The sequence below is a fragment of the Pecten maximus genome, chromosome 2 (assembly GCF_902652985.1).
Source record: "Pecten maximus chromosome 2, xPecMax1.1, whole genome shotgun sequence".
Taxonomy (NCBI): domain Eukaryota; kingdom Metazoa; phylum Mollusca; class Bivalvia; order Pectinida; family Pectinidae; genus Pecten; species Pecten maximus.
The window spans coordinates 32,685,789-32,705,447 of NC_047016.1; the positions used below are offsets into that span (position 1 = coordinate 32,685,789).

General features: G+C 33.9%; 2 protein-coding genes across 5 annotated transcripts in view; one reads left to right on the forward strand and one right to left on the reverse strand.

The window, feature by feature from the left end:
- The window catches only part of LOC117321822 (coiled-coil domain-containing protein 180-like), a 60,211-nt gene that overhangs the window by 11,562 nt on the left and 28,990 nt on the right, over positions 1-19,659 (reverse strand). For 2 of the 4 annotated variants that reach the window (XM_033876406.1, XM_033876403.1), the window contains 13 exons: positions 17,908-18,158; positions 16,782-16,863; positions 16,369-16,462; positions 16,001-16,181; positions 15,705-15,851; positions 15,383-15,559; positions 14,833-15,016; positions 13,223-13,240; positions 6,865-7,000; positions 5,624-5,729; positions 3,154-3,215; positions 1,893-2,031; positions 1,047-1,085 (listed from right to left, as the gene is read on the reverse strand). In XM_033876406.1, coding sequence (XP_033732297.1) covers positions 1,047-1,085; positions 1,893-2,031; positions 3,154-3,215; positions 5,624-5,729; positions 6,865-7,000; positions 13,223-13,240; positions 14,833-15,016; positions 15,383-15,559; positions 15,705-15,851; positions 16,001-16,181; positions 16,369-16,462; positions 16,782-16,863; positions 17,908-18,158 — 1,616 coding nt within the window. The remainder of the gene's footprint in view (positions 1-1,046; positions 1,086-1,892; positions 2,032-3,153; positions 3,216-5,623; positions 5,730-6,864; positions 7,001-13,222; positions 13,241-14,832; positions 15,017-15,382; positions 15,560-15,704; positions 15,852-16,000; positions 16,182-16,368; positions 16,463-16,781; positions 16,864-17,907; positions 18,159-19,659) is intronic. The other 2 variants (XM_033876404.1, XM_033876405.1) reach the window with 2 other exon arrangements.
- LOC117321824 (delta(14)-sterol reductase TM7SF2-like) lies at positions 8,782-12,625 on the forward strand. The gene is made up of 8 exons (XM_033876409.1): positions 8,782-8,906; positions 9,366-9,602; positions 9,879-10,071; positions 10,579-10,773; positions 11,060-11,443; positions 11,781-11,861; positions 12,013-12,138; positions 12,292-12,625. Exons 2-8 carry the CDS (start codon positions 9,441-9,443, stop codon positions 12,450-12,452), a joined length of 1,302 nt encoding a protein of 433 aa, XP_033732300.1. The 5' UTR covers positions 8,782-8,906; positions 9,366-9,440; the 3' UTR covers positions 12,453-12,625.

Here is a 19,659-nt window from a genome sequence, read left to right on the forward strand (position 1 = left end):
ATGGATCATGTTAATACAGTTATGAAGGTATACATGTACATTGTAAATGTCACTGTGAAAGTTTCCAGTACAATCAGTTTATCTGGAGTGTGTAAACTAAGTAAAAAACAAGGTGACCCACACCAATCAAATATGTATCAAATACATGCATAATGTGCTCTGTACCAGTCAATTGTGTAACAGAAATTGAAAGTTCTATATATATAATGATTAATAGTATGTGCTGTTTAACCTAAAACACAGGTGTTATGCATGCAAAGTAAGATATTTTTGCCCAGTCATACTTGGTGGAAAAAAAATCATTTGGTTATACCACGTAAAAAATGAAAATATTTAGAGATATGATAATGTAAAGACTGATTTATTGTGGATGGTTTAAAATTCCAGCTGAAAGCAAAAAGGGATAGTCTGGTATTCTTGTCAGTAATTATGAAATAGACAATGATATTCTCTATTAATTCAATTTTTAGTGTAAATGTACTTCCTGATTTGATTCAATACTTGAGATAGCAAAAAGAATAACCCTGAAAACAACCCTTAATTTGTATTCTGAGTACTATAATATTCATTTTCTGAACCTACGACAGCTTTGTCAAATGTTTTTCATACTTTATATGTGATCCACACAAATTTTGTGAACTTGGGAATGCTCTGTGTGAACTTATCAATTGTTTAATGATCTGTGATCCACACCTATTATGTGAGTTAGAGATTACATTTCTCTCTATGTGAACCTATCATAGCCTTAATAATCAATTGTTAAATAAGATGTGTTCCCTAGCGATTAGGTGAACCTATATTATTTCATATTTAAAACACATGTAGTGATATAGGATTAGAATACTTTGTCAAAGTATAATTAGATATTGTCAAAAGTATTACAAAATGAAGATAATTTATTTATCAAAATGTTTTTAGGCAGTTTAGATCAGTAAGACCAATCACCATATGTTATCACACAAACACATCCACAAACTTAGAGAGAGAAAAGTCGTTACTAGAACATAGGAGAATCAAACTAAGGGAGGTAAGTCAGTTAACTGTACCGTTGGTGGGTTGGTGTAGAAAAGCTTCCGCCGTCCATCCTGGTTACAAATCAACACATTTAAGGTCAAATAAATGGGAAATATTTTGTTATGAGGTCCAGCACAGTTATGCCAGTACTGTTAATTTACTGATACTGATGTAAAATGTTGGGTTCATGTCACAGACACTGACTCAGAACAATAGATTACAATATATTAAACACATGCGACTTAAGCATGAAGAAAATTTTTTCTTTCTTTTTTTAAGGCAGCATTCACCATCACAATGCTGAGACAAACAAACCAACCATTACAAAATTAACAAAAGCAATTAAAATTGGTATCAGACAGATACAAATATATTTTCCAAACAACAATTTGATTCACAAGAAAAAATACAGTGTATTTTTGTTTTAACATAACCTTCAACAACTGACCAATATATGTACAGAACAAATGATCTGACCTAGTTTCAATGTTTTCATTTTCTCTTGAAAATATATATATTTTATCTAATCTAATTACGATGAAAGGTTTGAAGATAAAGACAAAGATTCCATATTATACTGTTGTTCAATGAAGTTACACAATGTGACCACCATGTATCAACAGATAAAATCCAAAAATCAAGGTGACCATTTAATATCAAAAATCCAAATTCTGTCAAACTCTCCCTAATTGTAGTATACATATATTGGTAAATCATTGTATTAAGTTCTTATTTCTTCCCATATCAACTTATAATTAAGGTAAACTCGTGTACATAATTTTCACACAAACAGTCGTACCAAAATCCCACCAATTTAAAACCACAACAGCCGCTTTTTGGAACAGCCAATCACACCTAGTTTCAAAATGTTATCTTACCCTGACTGTACCCGTTTAGGTGGGTTTTCAGAGATCCCCTGCTGGCTCTTGCGATTGGTCTGCTTAGACTTCTCAGAGGGTGTGTTGGTAGAGAGGGAGGATTTCATTTTCTCTCTCATCTCAACCTGCGGCTGACCCACTGAAAAATAATAATAATAATAATAATAAACAGGTAAGGATTACCTACCTAGAGATTATCTCTAACAACAGGTAAGGATTACCTACCTAGAGATTACCTCTAACAACAGGTTAGGATTACCTACCTTGAGATTATCTATAACAACAGGTTGGGATTACCTACCCAGAGATTACCTCTAACAACAGGTAAGGATTACCTACCCAGAGATTACCTCTAACAACAGGTAAGGATTACCTACCTTGAGATTATCTCTAACAACAGGTTGGGATTACCTACCCGGAGATTACCTCTAACAACAGGTAAGGATTACCTACCCAGAGATTACCTCTACCTAGAGATTACCTTTAACAACAGGTAAGGATTACCTACCTAGAGATTACCTCTAACAACAGGTAAGGATTACCTACCCAGAGATTACCTCTAACAACAGGTAAGGATTACCTACCCAGAGATTACCTCTAACAACAGGTAAGGATTACCTACCCAGAGATTACCTTTAACAACAGGTAAGGATTACCTACCTAGAGATTACCTCTAACAAAAGGTTGGGATTACCTACCCGGAGATTACCTCTAACAACAGGTAAGGATTACCTACCTAGAGATTACCTCTAACAACAAGTAAGGATTACCTACCTAGAGATTACCTCTAACAAGAGGTAAGGATTACCTACCCAGGGATTACCTCTAAAAACAGGTAAGGATTACCTACCCAGAGATTACCTCTAACAACAGGTAAGGATTACCTACCTGGAGATTACCTCTAATAACAGGTTAGGATTACCTACCTAGAGATTACCTCTAACAACAGATTGGGATTACCTATCTAGAGATTAATAACAATGGGATACCTAATTGATATCAAACCAACTAGTCGAAGTCTTATCAGAAAACAATACAAAAAGTATTGTAAGCTATCAACTTCTTCAGTTTCAGTATCAAAATGAAAAAAGGGCCATAACTCTGTAAATAGTCAAAAAACAAAACAAAAAAAACAAAGGGTCATAACTCTGTAAAGAGTAAGAAAAAGAAAAGAGGGGCCAAAAGTTTACATGCAAAATTTAAAGACTACAATATATTTTGCAGATATTTGCAAGGAAGATAGTCTTACCACTGTACTTACTTTGAACTGATTCTCCGTCTAATTCAGCATCAATGCCAAACCTCAGCTTGCTTTTCTGTTGTCTGTAATAATAGAGGGAAGCACTGAATATCAGAGAGTAATAACCTGTGTCTAGGTTTACAAAACATAAATTAAAATGAGTAATAACCCGCGTCTAGGTTTACAAAACATAAATTAAAATAAGTAATAACCTGCGTCTAGGTTTACAAAACATAAATTAAAATGAGTAATAGCCCGCGTCTAGGTTTACAAAACATGAATTAAAATGAGTAATAGCCCACATCTAGGTTTACAAAACATAAATTAAAATGAATCATAGCCCAAATCTAGGTTTACAAAACATAAGTAAAAATGGTAAACACTTTGTCTTGTTGGTCAGCAACCGTATGGTTTATGTACATGGCAATGGAAGACTTTCTGATATACTTCTTTTGTTAATAGGTTTGAAAAAAAATGCTTTCTTTTTTTAAGATTCAAAACTATTTCAACCTAAAGGCCAATTAATACACATATATCACAAACATCTTATGTTTTCATATGCTAAAAAATTGATATACATGTACATTTGTAATTCATTGAGGGCATTAACATGCATGCAACCAACTATAACATTATGGTAATTTTGTGAAATACTTCTGATAAAAACATGTGGAGTCTGAACTGTAACTAAAACACCAAACAAGGAATTCCTAATCGTGAATTCAATATCTACCATATTTATCCTGTAATAAGACCTGGGTGCTCAAAAATATATCTAGGTCCCTCTAATAAGCTTTAGGACAAAGAACTGCACTAATATGGATGCTAGAAATTTCACTTAACTGCAATAGTTTTCAATTTTGACTAATTTTAATGTGTTTGAAAATCAGCATAGTTATTTCACTCAGGTCATGCTCTCCTTCAAAATACAAGTGTGTAGTTGACACTGACACTGTGAACAATATTGATACAGCAGTAAACATGTGGTTTCTGTTTTGATATTTTCTTCCAATGTGACCACTTTAACTTTAAACCTTACCAAAGTAATACACAGTAACCATGCTTGTAGATCAGAATACAGGGACTAATTTCATGATCTATATGACCTGGCTTCTTTTTCCTTAATTATGTTTTCTCAATCAATGACTTCGCCTTGGTTTGAAAATTCATAGCACAACTTACATGTTCTCCTCAAATTAATTTTCACAATGAAAAGCATTGTTTTACCAAAGTATTTTTCCCTAGTCTTGATTTTTTTTTCAAAAGGAAAATTGCTTCATTAATATCTTAATAACATGGCTTTTTTCCTTAACTCTTAATTTCTAAACGATTGCTTAAGGTTGATCTATTCTTTTCTTTTTTTTCCATTGTGAAAAGAATTTATTTAGTAGAGTAAAAGTCATAAATAAGCTCAGGTGAAGTTTGTTTATTCCTAAGACTGGAGAATCAATTGCATACTATAATAGCACATCACAGTATGCAATGATTCACACAGGGGAACCTATTCATTCTGGAATTAGGAAATTCATTACTTATAACAACTAAAACTGATAAGTCGGTGTGACAACACTATACCTACATATCAAGCTCACATCCTGATCACAACAACTAATGTCATACTATCTGTTAACATATGATCCATTTATATGAAACATCTAGAGGAAAAGACTTGAGATGTTTTATGTAAATATGACCAGGAGGAACCACTACAGTTCAGTGGACTCTAAAACTGGACAAGACTTCTAAGTCCAAGTTCAGAGTTACTCCAACAGAGAGTACGCTAGACTTACCCTGAAATATATCTACAAAGTATCAAATTCTATTTTTTAAATCAATGCTCATTTACATGTCAACATTCTTAGGATAACTTGAGCCTTTGACTAAATGCATCTTTATATCTGAATATTGTATAAATTTGTGATCTAATAATTAAGCACAATGCATCTCTAAAAACCAGACAAGAGGTTCTGGCATTTAATAAAGCTATTTACAGAAAAAATGTTTAAGTGAAAATTAAGGTTGAAATTTTTGTATTTACATTTCACTGTAATATTTGGTTGAACACAGAAGATTATATTGGCAGATAAGTAAAGTAATTATACATATAAATAACCTCTTTACTGACTTAGATTACCTATTATCTTCCATAGAAAAGGGATAGAGATACACTAACAGGAGCAGGTGGACTTATTAGATAAGATATAGTATGTCAAATTTGACCTACAAACAAAACTGACGTAAAATAACCAACAAATAAATAAATTGAAATTTTTTTAAAAAATAAAAAAAACCAGATTTGGAAACAAAATTAACATAATTTGATTAAATTACTTCATCTGACACCTGAAATATATAAATTTGTAATTTTTTAAAAGAACCCTTAAAAAAGGTTAGACAATTGAATGATGCATATTGATTTATTAATAATTATAGTAATTTTAATGGATACACAATGATGTCAAGTAAGGGGAGATAACACTAGTAGACTTACTTGAGGATGTTTTTGATGACCCCGACAGATGGATCCTCCAGAGGCTGTTTACCTGCCTTACTGATAGGAGTTGGCTGGACCTCAGACAGGAAGGCTACCCTAGCACCTACAATTTGACAATAATTACTATAATTTGAAGTTTTTATATCACAGCAACATAGCTGTCTCAAACCAATTTAAAAGTATTATCTGTAGTTATTGGGTCTTAGCTATAAGCCATTGATTTTCTCAACTCAACTGGAAGCATACAGCTGGAGCTGCTGTTTGGCTCTAACAGCTTGCACCAGACATATCTACACGTAGCACTGTCCCATCACCTACTCATGTCATATAGCACTGCCGCATCACCTACTCATGTCATATAGCACTGCCCCATCACCTACTCATGTCATATAGCACTGTCCATCACCTACTCATGTCATATAGCACTGCCCCATCACCTACTCATGTCATATAGCACTGCCAATCACCTACTCGTGTCATATAGCACTGCCCATCACCTACTCGTGTCATATAGCACTGCCCCATCACCTACTCATGTCATATAGCACTGCCCCATCACCTACTCATGTCATATAGCACTGCCCCATCACCTACTCATGTCATATAGCACTGCCAATCACCTACTCATGTCATATAGCACTGCCCCATCACCTACTCATGTCATATAGCACTGCCCCGTCACCTACTCATGTCATATAGCACTGCCCCATCACCTACTCATTTCCAGGAGAGTCCACCAGAACACAATCAAGCAAAATATCTTGCTCAATGATACAACACAATGCCAATGCCAGGACTAAAGCTAGCAATCCTTCAATCGCCCGCCAAGTGTCCTTCCACTAGACCACCATGCCAGTTATACATCAGTAAGATAATAATTCACTTTCAAGGAGATATTCCTTGTATAAGTTTGGAACTCGGTTACAACAAGTTGAAATTGATGTAGATTTTAGATTTCCGAAACAGAGTTTTGGCCCTTAGCGTCACTGACGACCCCTAGAGAACGAAGCAGCTGTATGATACGTTTTTGTTCATAATCAAACCTATTCTGTACATACAACTATTTGTTTTGTAAATCTATTGTTAAAGGTGCTGTATTTATAAAAATTGTTGGTTTCTATAATCTGACTACAATATACAGAGGACCACGCCCATACAGACAGAAAATGACAGTCACATGCCTTGGTAGTGAGATAGATTAGGACAGAGTGTGACAGGACAAAGGAAACTAGCCTTACCTAAGGCAGGGTTTCCCTGGAGAGCAGACGCAGGACGAGGACTCGGATCTTTGATGGCATTGAGATAAGCGCTCCTTGCCAAAAAAGCTTCAAACACCAGCTTAAGGGACTCGTTCAGCTGACTTGATGTGATTTGCTAAAACACAAACAGGCATTTGATGTCAAATTCTCCCTGTCAGACACAATGCCATCCTTTTTTTTATATCATTTTAGTACACAGGCTACCTATTCAAAGAAGTTTGTATGTCTCTTACAAATCTTATAAATTTAAGAATTAAGATGAATTATACATGTACATGTCTACAATGTAAAATTTGTCAGGATATATAGAGGTGAAACAACATATTCCAGTAAATGTTAATCTTTCAAATAATGTAAAACACAATGCAATATCAAAATTCTATAACAATGTCTTGTTGAAACTGTAAAACACACATTAGCTAATGTTTGTGTATTGATAGAAACCTGTTTACAAAAAAAAAAAAAAAAAAAAACAATGAAATAAAAATCACCATGCAGAAACATGAACTTATTGAAAATGAAATATTAGAAAGAAAGATATCAATGTATAAGACAAGCACAGGACAGATTGAACCAGAGTCCTAACAGAAAGAGATTGATGAATAAAGTTAAGACAGAGGAAGATGAAGACAAATTCAAGTTACAAATGGTACAGTATAAAACATGTTGCAATTATATTGCAATTATATAAACAACATAAAAGAACAATTATATAAACAACATAAAAGAACAATTACATAAACAACATAAAAGAACAATTACATAAACAACATAAAAGAACAATTACATAAACAATATCAAGGATAAACAGGATACAGTTATTAATAGTAACATCTATTCTTTCAATATCTTTTATAAATAAATGTATATGTTGACTTAATGACTGTAATATGATTTGAAATATTAATTATCTTCAAATAAATTAATTTATGTAAGACATGCAGATGGCCATACATTGTTACTGGTATCTATAAGATATTTCTTATTCAGCTATTGTTCTCCTTGGCATGCTAAGCTTATATCATAAAAAGACAATATTTGTGACTATATGTATATTTTTCAGCACACATACATGCAATAAATGACATAAATGTGAAGTATAACATGCATCACTGATGTAGAATTTAATTACCATATCTATTTTTTTTTTTTTTTCATTGATATTTGAATAAGTTCTAGCTAATATGTTACTTCATTAATATTGTTACAAATCATTTTTTATAATCATAAAAGAAACATCAACTTTTCTGTAAATGATGAGTTGATCATGAATGTTGTTCAAGAACTCAGTAAAATGCAACATATTTTTGTGTCGAGAGAATCTTGAGTTATGTCCCTTATAATAAAATGAGTTTTGACCATCAATCAATGAAAAAAGGTTGCCATTTGAATATATAAGTTTATACATTAATCAAATCAAATCAAATCAATTTCTTTTTTAAAAATATCAATCTCTTTTTACAGATAAATGTGAGAGGGTGTTATTCAGCCATTTGTATTATATAGTAGTTTATTTCTCTAAAAAAAAGAAAGCAATTTTGTTTTTTATTTTATCTTGATAACATTTCAAGATAAATCAAATTGAAGGATATGAACACATCTAACAAAAAGTTGTGACAAAGATTCCAAAAGCACATGGGATATTTGCAAAGAAAGGTGAAGACTTAGCGAAAAATTCTGAAAAAAATTCCTGTGCATGTCAATTAAAAAAGACACTCTTTACTCTGAGCAGACCTGAGAGTGTGTATAAAACAATCAATACCACCATTGTTAGTCCTGGCAGTGATGTGCCAAGAGAAGACAACTCTATATTGATTATATCCTGGAACATTATTGTTATATTGACAAGCAGTTTCAATGTGACAACGCAACATGTTTACACCTGTATGCTTATCTGGAATACAGGCATTAAGTAACACCGGTGTCCGGTGAACCTGTCCACTCCAAGGCCATGTCGATCAGTGTATGTGACATATGTATGGTCACAAAGATATAGATAAAGTGTACAATTTGTATCCTGGGTATGTATTTCTCACTTGTGTGATAGTGTTTACGCTTCAGAAGATAATCACTATGACAATGCAGACAAGACAAAACATACCATCTGTAAATATTAGATGCTATGTACTATACATATGTAATTGTAGGAGCCTCCAATACTAGTTCATTAGACAGTATTCTTGATGATTGTAACTCCACATGCATGCTGGCATATCTCCAGAACAATTAATACAGCATCCTATTTCTGTAATTGTAGAGTCAAACATTACCATCATTAGTGTAATTCATTTCCTAGAAAGTCTACACTTTTTTGAATGAACGAAATAATATTTTCCTAATTATGATCCACTGAGAATGACAAACTTATAGATTTTATTTTTATAATTTAATTTCCATTTTAAGAAATGTAAAAAATTCAATTACTGAGAATTTTTCGGAAAATAAACACAAACATATGTGTTTCTATTTATATTCACCAGATCCACAGATTCCCAATATTGTGATCTCAAGTTAATGCTGTCCTACTGAAGACCCTATATAACACCAGACGAGTCATGCAGAGGCGTCCACATCACCGTCACAAAGGGGGTCAGCACCATGAGCCAAATACAGAAGATGAGACGGAGTATTATCAGTATGGGGGTGCTATAGGGGCCTTCTTCACCAGCGTATGTTTCATAGGACTGACATATATAGTCGTGGAAAAGATTCAGTCTGTAAGTTCTCCTTAATGATTTAATTGTCACCAATTAAAAAGTTGATAAGACATATTATAATCAGTATCATTAATTTTTTTTTTTTTTTTTTTGTAGTGTTTTTGTAGACAAATGAACCAAACAGATCATATGGATCGGTGGTGATGCATTGTAAATATTTCGTAGCTCTTTAAAATTCAAAATTTTGAAACAAAACTTAAATAATTCAGCAGTATTTTCCTAAATCAATATTTTTCAATCACTAAAGTTCTCATGTCTTCAATCTGAATACTTTAGGGTAAGTGGGAGATGCTGAGAGTTCCGGAGTTCCCGAGCCATGTCGGGGGATGGCTGGATTTTAGGGCAGCCGCCATGTTCCTGGGCTGGCTGGGGGCCCAGTGTATTCTCTATCTCCTCCCCATAGGTGGACCTATAGAGCTAGGATCACCCACCAAGGACAACGGTCGCAGACTGTCTTACAGACTCAACGGTGAGAGTACATATACAGTCAACATAATGTTTTGGAAAAGTTTAAAGTTTTCAATATGCTCTCTTTTTGTCCCTACGATGATGTAAGTGTACCTACCGGTAATCTTTATTTCATTAAATTTCTCCCAAAGTGGGAAGTGATCACGTCCAACATTTATGAACTGTCAAATTGGTATCAAAAATAACATCCCTGATTTATTATAGCAATATTCAAATCAAATCATAATTGGTAGAGCATTTTTATAATGATTAACTCATCGGAATTGTTGGATTTAATAAATCTGTTGCAACATATAATTAAAAAAAAATATTATTTAACTAGGATTTTGGACAGACTAAAGATCCCCTACTACAATCTGCTCTCTGCTTTGCATCAAATAACTGCCTAACATTCTGTTCCAACAATTTATACTTCGTCTATCAACACGATTTCCTCCTCAAAATTGAATTAAAGACACTTCACATATATGAAACTCGAAAATATCAAAAATTACTCCTTCATTTTCAGGATTTTTTGTGTTTATGGTGAATACAATATGTGTGCTGGCTGCGACCTACGCTGGAGTTCCTGTTACCATGCTAACATCAAAGGCGCTACAGATATTGACCGCTGGCCTTGTGGCCTTCTTTATTCTTAGCATTGTTTTATACGCCAAGGCCATGACACTGAGGCCTCGTGACCGCAGCCCTTGTGGTCAAACAGGTACTCTATTACTAAACAACTTTCTTCTGATTGCATGTATTGCATTTCTGAAATTATCTGTTTGAAATATGTTAGTTTTTTTTCAATTGTCCAATAAATCATTGCTATGACATTTCACGGCAAAAAGACTTGTTAACTAATGTTACTATTTGGATTACACAAATGTCTTTGTTCGCACAACACTCTGACATTATATATTTGTTCCAAAGACAGAGAAAATACACTTTTCCAGTAGCTTTTTTTCCAGTAGTAGAGCCATAAATGATGTCTATTTAATTTTTTACAGGGAGTGCCTATTACAATTGGTTTATTGGGGTAGAACTGCATCCACGATTCGGATTTCTCGACCTAAAACTTGTTTTCTTCCGAAGTGTCATTATTGGTTGGATGATTTTTAATTGGGTGAATGTTACGGACGCATATGAGACCGGTCACCTCACACCATCCCTAATACTGGTCAGTAGTCTACAGTTGGTGTATGTGCTGGACACGTTTTGGTTCGAGGCCGGAATGTTGGTGTCAAGAGACATTATACATGAGGCATTAGGATTCAACCTCCTCAGCCTTTTTTTGATGATTCCATTTACATTCTGTGTCCAGACGCGTTACCTAGCAACAACAGGCTTTACTCTCCCCTGGTACTGCCTCATCCCCATCGTAGGTTTAAACTGTAAGTCTAATACGGTCATCATGATTTGTCTCAACAGTTATTATAGATTTGACTGTGAGTCAATTAATTTTTGAAGTGACTCGCCACCATTATTCACTTGATTGTTGACTCAAAAGTTAAATTATTGCCTCAGTATTGCTACAGGTTTGAGATGAGAGGTAAATCTTAATTGACAATTTCCACGAAACTGTCTTATAACCATACCAAACATCAAGAAAATCTATATCTGTATCACAATTTACTATGAGCTTCAGAAAAGACGGTTTCCAGCAAACCCTTTACATTTAAACTGATTTTATCCACATTTACTACATCACCTGCATCACTTGTCTTTCAGTAACTGGATATTGGATTTTAAGGGGAAGTAACTCTGAGAAAAATAATTTCAGACGCAATCCGAAAGATCCACAATTTGCAAGTAAGCTTACATGAAATTTTATGACAGAAATGTAAAAACATCAAATTTTGGATTCAAGAAAAAGATTCTTGATATGAATCGGTGATGTAAATTACATTTTTAAAATATCCAAGATATGTCGATGTTTATAGTGTAATGCTGTTTATTACAGAGTACGAAACCCTGCCTACCCGGGTAAAGGGTAAAAACCTCCTGGTGTCTGGGTGGTGGGGGATGAGCAGACACCCTAACTACTTTGGAGATATCCTCATTTCCTTTAGCTTTGCCTTACCAACAGGTAATTAATGTACATCTTCTACTTAGTGTATCAAAAATTCCAGAAATAATACAAACTTGTAAAGTATACTTGATGGATTCAAATCGCCCTTGGTGATATCCGAGTCATTGGTATTCGTTTCAATTTAAATTTCCTACTTTCATCCATTTTCAGGATTTAGTTATTTCTTGCCTTACCTAAACCCACTCTTTTTGGTGATGATGTTGGTCGATCGTGAGCGAATGGATGGAGAAGAGTGTAGGCAACGATACGGAGATGTGTGGGACAAATATTGTGAAAAAGTCAAGTACCGAATTATCCCCTATGTCTACTGAAGGGCCAGACAAAACTAAAAAAATATCATACAGGATTTAACCTTAATGTATTACTGTAACATTAATTAAAACTTCTGTATACAAAAATCAAAACAACAGGTCTCACTGATCTGTTCAATATGCAGCCTTACTTCTGTACTTGGAATCATTATATTTTTTACAGACATATTAGATTTTAAATACAAGATAAAAATAAATAATATGTTGTTTGTGTTATTCTAACGGCGGTTACTGTCAAAATGCTTTCATCAGAGAAAAGCATCAATAGAAAATAAGTTGTTAATTTTTAAAAAGTTTTTAAAATGTCCTTAGATTAATTAGCATCACAGAAATTGTTGTACATACCAATTGTTAAAGTCCTATATATAGTGTCAGACAGGTTATCTCCCTTTAATTTGTAACTAGTACCCACAGATAGGAATATGATTGTCCCAGAACCAAAGGTAGAGATGAGTACATCAGGCCCTGGAGGACGGGCAGGTTACAGCTAGAGTCAATATAAAGCAGTGACATGCCCAACATCTACACAGATCAGTCAGCATTAGCCAATCAAACATAGTTTAACAAATGATGGATCAATCACAATGTTGGTTACACAAGTGTAATTGTGTACAATGTAAATTTTTGTATTAACTTAATTCTTTGCATCAATTACCATATTTGAATTTCTTGAATTTGTTGAATTACATTTGAATTGGCTTTCAAATAATGGCTGGACGAGAAGATTTGATAAAAGAGAATTGGAAACAGTTCATGTCTAAATAAATTACCACTTCTTTCATGGCGAGCTGCAAAGGAAATTCATTTGAAAGTTTTATGAAAAGAAATCTGTGAAACTTCTGCAAGATGATAATAGAAAACACTTCTGGCACAGAATCAAGTTTAATAAACTTTAGCCAAACATGTTTGAGACAAAGATTGCAACATTAAACAATTAATCAATCCACTGCAGTGAAAATATTACATCACAAACCTAATATTCTGGTGTTGACTGTCTAACTGTTTACTCAATAAATATTCAACAGAAATTTAAAATTTATCTGCCTGTAGACACACTGAATTAAATCACAAGATCACAAGTTGTTTACAATAACATCGACTCAATTGAAATTTTAAAAACATCACATAATTGTGGTTATCTTAGTTGAGATCCTGTGCATAAACATTTATTACCTTAACATTTGCATATCACTCACAGACGGAGATTTTTTTTCAGCACATTTGAATATCTATTGCATTTTCCTATGAAAATATCTATGAGTGCTCTGTTAAACATAACAACTGTTTAGAATAGTGAAACCTTGTAAAATGGTTGTTGAGTGATAAACAAAAACAAAAATGACTATAAATTATGAAAAGTTGAGCATAAATAGCATTACATTAGTATATCCAGGGTTTATGTTTCAAAATAACACTGAAACTAAGTGTTGCAATGAAAACAGTTTAAAAAAAAAATTGCTTAATGAAAATCAATGAACTTCAAAAACACCCCGTCCAATGAAACTGCTACCTTCATTCATTCACTGCACTAAAACCACACAGACATCACACACTGTACTGTTCACATACTTATATCTAGTTCACGGACATATTTTAGCACACTGTACATTTTGACATGTTTGAACCTTAATCATAAATTAGTGCATTAGTTCAAGGAATCAATTAGTGAATTAAATGCAATCATATTCATATATATTCGTCAGGGCTCTCATTTAAATTATATCTTATTTCCACAGTGTCTGATAAGTCTGTCAAAACTGATCCATTGCTATTTCCTTTTCAACTGATAAATGCATTAATCCTGAGGTTTCAACCAAGTATAATACTGAGGGGAAATACACTGTGGTTTCTCTTTCTATATAAACAGGCGGTATTTGAGGTTTTAATTTATACCAAAATTAGCATTATACCATACATGTATCAAGATTTTATGTAGGGTTATTTGAGGGGCAATATATTGAGGTTTAAATTGTCATCATGAACATGTATATAACAAGGAGCATTATATTGAAGTTTTAAAACACTAGTTGTGAAGTATTTAACACAGGCAAAGGTTAAACATGCCTACAATTATCCTGTAAATTGATCCCTGAGATTAGAGTCGCCTAGTGACATTTTTGTAATTATTAAGGTCATTTATGGATTCTAGATTAAAATCTTACAATATTCTCATAACATATTTATTACACAAACATGTGTACAGACATGTATATACATGTACATGTATGTATGTCTGTTTGTATAATAAATATATAACATGTCAAGCTTGATTGCTGTACAGTATCTCACACTTCATAGTCAGTGTCTGTGCTAAAATAATACCACTGCTAAATATAGCATGTTTCCAGTATTCATCTCAATGAAAATTTTTGATGCCTACCTCCTTGTCCAAATTAGGGCGTGCACATGCATCAATCCTCCGTTCCACATTGTTTAGGTGTTGTGCGAGCTTCTGAGCCTGAGAGTTGCTACTGGCAACTTCCGCTTTTATCTTCACCTGGGTGTTGGTCAGCCAGCGGGCTATCTTCTCCATGAATATGAGGTCGATCATGTGACTTTTAAATCTAAAAATAGAAAATATGTTCACAGTTATGTAAATTTGAGATATGTTTTCAAAAAGTATACTAAATCTTAGCCAATAAAGACTTCTGAATATTAGTGAATAGTTAGTTTCTTTTTTTGTGGTCTAGATTTTGTCAACATATTTCAACCATAAAGCCATCATCATCAAGACCGCATTAACAAATTTCTTATGGCCTGAATCAAGTTTTCCTCAAATTGCTTGGGACTTATTTCATTAGCAAACTTACATGAAAAACGACAAAGTATACAGTATAGTTACCTGAAGATGAGATTTTAGTAAAAGCTTTAACACATGTGTGTCAAATTTTCCATCAGGCTACTGAGTTTTTCCTCCAATGATTACATACCTGTCTTCAAACTCCAGGGCAACCTTGGTAGCTTGTTCCAGACGTTTAGATTCCATACCCTCAAGATCAGACATGATGGATCCTTCAGCAGAGTCTATCTTGTCTGACATCTTCTCCAGCTTTTTACGATAATCATTAATTTCCTCAGGACAAAAATTACCTCCATCTGAGAAAACCCTAGAAATCAACAAGAACATTAAATGTACTGTGACTGCAGAGTTTGTCAGTATCACCAGCCTGGCACCTTCAGGTGAAATATAACAACAAATAAAAACAATATTTGATAAAAATATAAAGTTGAAGTGCCAGGCACTACACTTACTTGAATGACTTTATGAAGCGAGCATTGGACTCCCTTAACATCTGTAGGGTCTCGTCGAGTTTGGTTCGAAACTCTCTGAGAGAGGTACGGATGATGCCCATAAATTTCTCTAACTCTACACTGAGCTGATTCTGAAGAGAAATCAGTCTGAAAAAGAACAATGAATATCTTATTATAATAAAAAAATAAAGGTTAAGATTCATTAGATATTCTTTTTAATAAGATATTTCTTCACGGCACATGGCTATGAAAACATGCAACAGAATTAATTTTTTTATTAGAAACAGATTCTATACCTTGATGATTTAGTAGCGTTGACAAAAACAGTCTCTAGTGACTCAATGTCCTCCCGAAACTTTCCAGCTAGTTTGTTATGTTCTCCTGTCATCTTGGTGAATTTCTGCCTCTGGTCGTTAAGTGCCTGCTGTATCCCTTTGGTGTGTCTCTGCACACGCTCAGAATGCATCACCAACTCGGCTATAAACACAAGTTATACAGAATTCAATGTACAGTCAACACAGGGAACTTACACAAGTTGTTCGTTCTTTGAATTGTAAAGAAAAACACATAAAACAATTAGTTCTAGTATCATTTTATAAATTTTATTGGTCATAGTTTGTCTTACACTACAATCAATCAAATTAATCTCCTTAATGATACTGACCTGCTCGGACATTATGTACGTCCAGTTCTGCCCTCCTTGCACGTGGTTTGTGGAGGTGGAGCCTCAAGTCCAGCTCACTGTTTAGCTCCTCACACTACAAACAATGCACCAGGAGTCAATGAGTATAATTATATATATATGGTAATAATAAATAATGAGCAGAGAACAAAGACAGATGGGAACAAAAAAGTTGAGTACAGACGATAATTAAAAGATACAGACCATAGGTATCACAATGATTGATCATTTAAAAAACATACAGATGAACACCACAGACATCCCATTGATCAACCATTCGATAATTTAGAGAGACACAACAGAATTCGAGTCAATAAATATGAGTTACAGTTTGCATAAAGATGCAATATTTTAATAAAGTGATGACCTCGAAGGTGTACTCGGAGAAGACTGACCTTGGCAACAACCACACTTTCTGACCGCTGTATTGCCTGTTCTGTCCACTCCTCTAACTGGTTAAGGAAATTGATTCTAATCCTGTGAAAATCAAATACATACATCATTAATTACTAGTCTGTAACTCAATTAAAACAAACCCAAACTATTCAAATCAAAACTTATCAGTCAACTATTTTTTTAAATTCTTTTACTTCCTCTGTTTAATTCTATAAAAAAACAGAAATCCAATGATTCAATTAGATTTCATTGCAAGCAATAACATAATATGGCTCAAGGTTCTTGATCATTTAATTACCGGTGTTACTGATCTCTATATTATAAGAGTACCCATCTATACCTGTGTTACTGATCTCTATATTATAAGACTACCATCCTTACCTGTGTTGATCTCTGTATCACAAGAGTACAAGTCCTTACCTGTGTAACAGATCTCTATATTATAAGACTACCCGTCCTTACCTGTGTTACTGATCTCTATATTACAAGAGTACCCGTCCTTACCTGTGTTACTGATCTCTGTATTACAAGAGTACCCGTCCTTACCTGTGTTACTGATCTCTATATTACAAGAGTACCCGTCCTTACCTGTGTTACTGATCTCTATATTATGAGAGTACCATCCTTACCTGTGTTACTGATCTCTATATTACAAGAGTACCCGTCCTTACCTGTGTTACTGATCTCTATATTACAAGAGTACCAGTCCTTACCTGTGTTACTGATCTCTATATTATAAGACTACCATCCTTACCTGTGTTACTGATCTCTATATTATAAGACTATCATCCTTACCTGTGTTACTGATATCTATATTATAAGACTACCTGTCCTTACCTGTGTTACTGATCTTTATATCATAAGACTACAGTCCTTATCTGTGTTACTGATCTCTATATTATAGACTTTCATCCTTACCTGTGTAACAGATATCTATATTATAGACTACCATCCTTACCTGTGTTGCTGATCTCTATATCATAAGAGTACCCGTCCTTACCTGTGTTACTGATCTCTATATTATAAGAGTACCCGTTCTTACCTGTGTTACTGATCTCTATATCATAAGAGTACCTGTCCTTACCTGTGTTACTATCTATATATCATAAGAGTAACTATCCTTACCTGCGTTTGATATCCAGAAGAAGCTTCTCAGGAATGTCTATTGCCCTGATGTAGTCCGGCTGGGACCCTGCAGTCTGAGGGGTTTCTGTGAGGAAAAGAGGTTCCTGGGGTGAGGAAACCACTTCATCAGCAGACTCGTCTGACCCTGGGGGTACACCATGTTCCCCTGCCACGGTCAGAACATAGAACAGCGTCCCCTTGTCTGTTGACAATGTCTCAGTGATGGCAGCTGGAAGGGTGCTCTCCCGCTCCTACAAGGTCAGGTATTAAGTTAATATTACTGCGATAAACAATAAAACAACAGAGTTATTGCCCCTGCAATAATTTCTTCAATATAAGTTTGACGGGTGTTTATGTATATTTTTAGGGTATCATATAAAATGTTTGATAGGGTACAAATTTTAATTTGTGCTGGTAACAAAAGAAAACTTCTGCAAAATAGAAGTACTTGTAAAATTCCAGTTTTTCTCTGACAAAACATTTTCCTGAAATAAATTACATAAATGATTATATATCTACAGGTACATATGTACAAACTGTATGAGGATAATTCTTCCTAAGCCACATTATAAATACCCCAGTAATTAAAACAAAATGTGCAATGCTGTCTGGCATTATACAGAATTACAGCTAACTGTATTTTAAAATTAAAGTATCCAAAAAATGTAAAAAAAAAAAAAGAAAAAAAAAGGAAAGCTGAAATAATAGAGGCCAAACTTGTAAACTATTCACTCGGTACTCCCAATCATACATCAATGTTGCTATAAAGGAAGTGTACAGGCACATTTTCAACATCATCAAAGGAAGCAACTCAAAATGAAAACAAATCCCTCAATGATTGCCTTTATAATCGTACACATACAAATATATTTTTTGGTTCAGTTATTTCTTTTTTTATTTGTTGGTGTCGGTCAGATACATATCTAAACCTTAGGTGCCTGGATTTTATGCATTTTCATGATGTAAGACAAACGTAAGCTGTGTAGTATCTGTAAATGTTTGAAATTGATATACCTGATATATATCATACCTGGATATACATGTCTCAATATTCAAATTTTAATCAGCAGGGATGTATCAACATATTCCAATTACACAGGAACGGTAGACATCCCTGGAGCGGGGAACATTGTTTAGTTAGGGTGGACGTCAGCCTCTTTATAAATAAGTTGAGGTATAGCTACCCAGGTATTGAATTGTTTTATAATATTGTAGGCCTATATACCCATCTATTACCACCGATACATAATCAATACTATATGTGGTGAGAGAGGTATGTTCTACCCAGACAGGGCTAGACTACAGGTACAGACCTCGGTATTAAGTATCTCTCCTGAATTATTTATGGGCCAGGATCCTAACACAATACTGACAGAAAGACTGTAATACAGTGGATGGTAAAAATGAACCACAATAATGAACAAGATACTGACTCACTAAAATCTCATATCAAACTGATTCAAACATTTTTTTTGCCCATCTTTTTAATGATGTTTTGTTTCGTGTTTTTTTTTAACCTCATGAACATCCTCGGCCATTCGGAGATGGGGTCAACTGGTAGTAACTTGTAACTACCTCCAATAGCATTACAGGTCAGAACCTTCACGTGCTACATATGATGTGCTAAATTTTCTTAATAAATAGAAGCAATTTATTTTACTTTAAAACTAAATAGTGGAGTCCTGATGTTTTTCTTATTCTTTTGAGATTCTTCTAGACTATAAAATGTTATCCTTTAATGAAATTTAAGGT

Bases quoted from the DNA above. Each gene is read 5' to 3' on its own strand.
- LOC117321824 (XM_033876409.1), top strand. From the start codon at position 9,441: ATGCAGAGGCGTCCACATCACCGTCACAAAGGGGGTCAGCACCATGAG. The intron at 10,072-10,578 runs GTGAGAGTACAT...CTTCATTTTCAG, and splicing joins ACTGTCTTACAGACTCAACG to GATTTTTTGTGTTTATGGTG. The intron at 11,862-12,012 runs GTAAGCTTACAT...TGTTTATTACAG, and splicing joins GAAAGATCCACAATTTGCAA to AGTACGAAACCCTGCCTACC.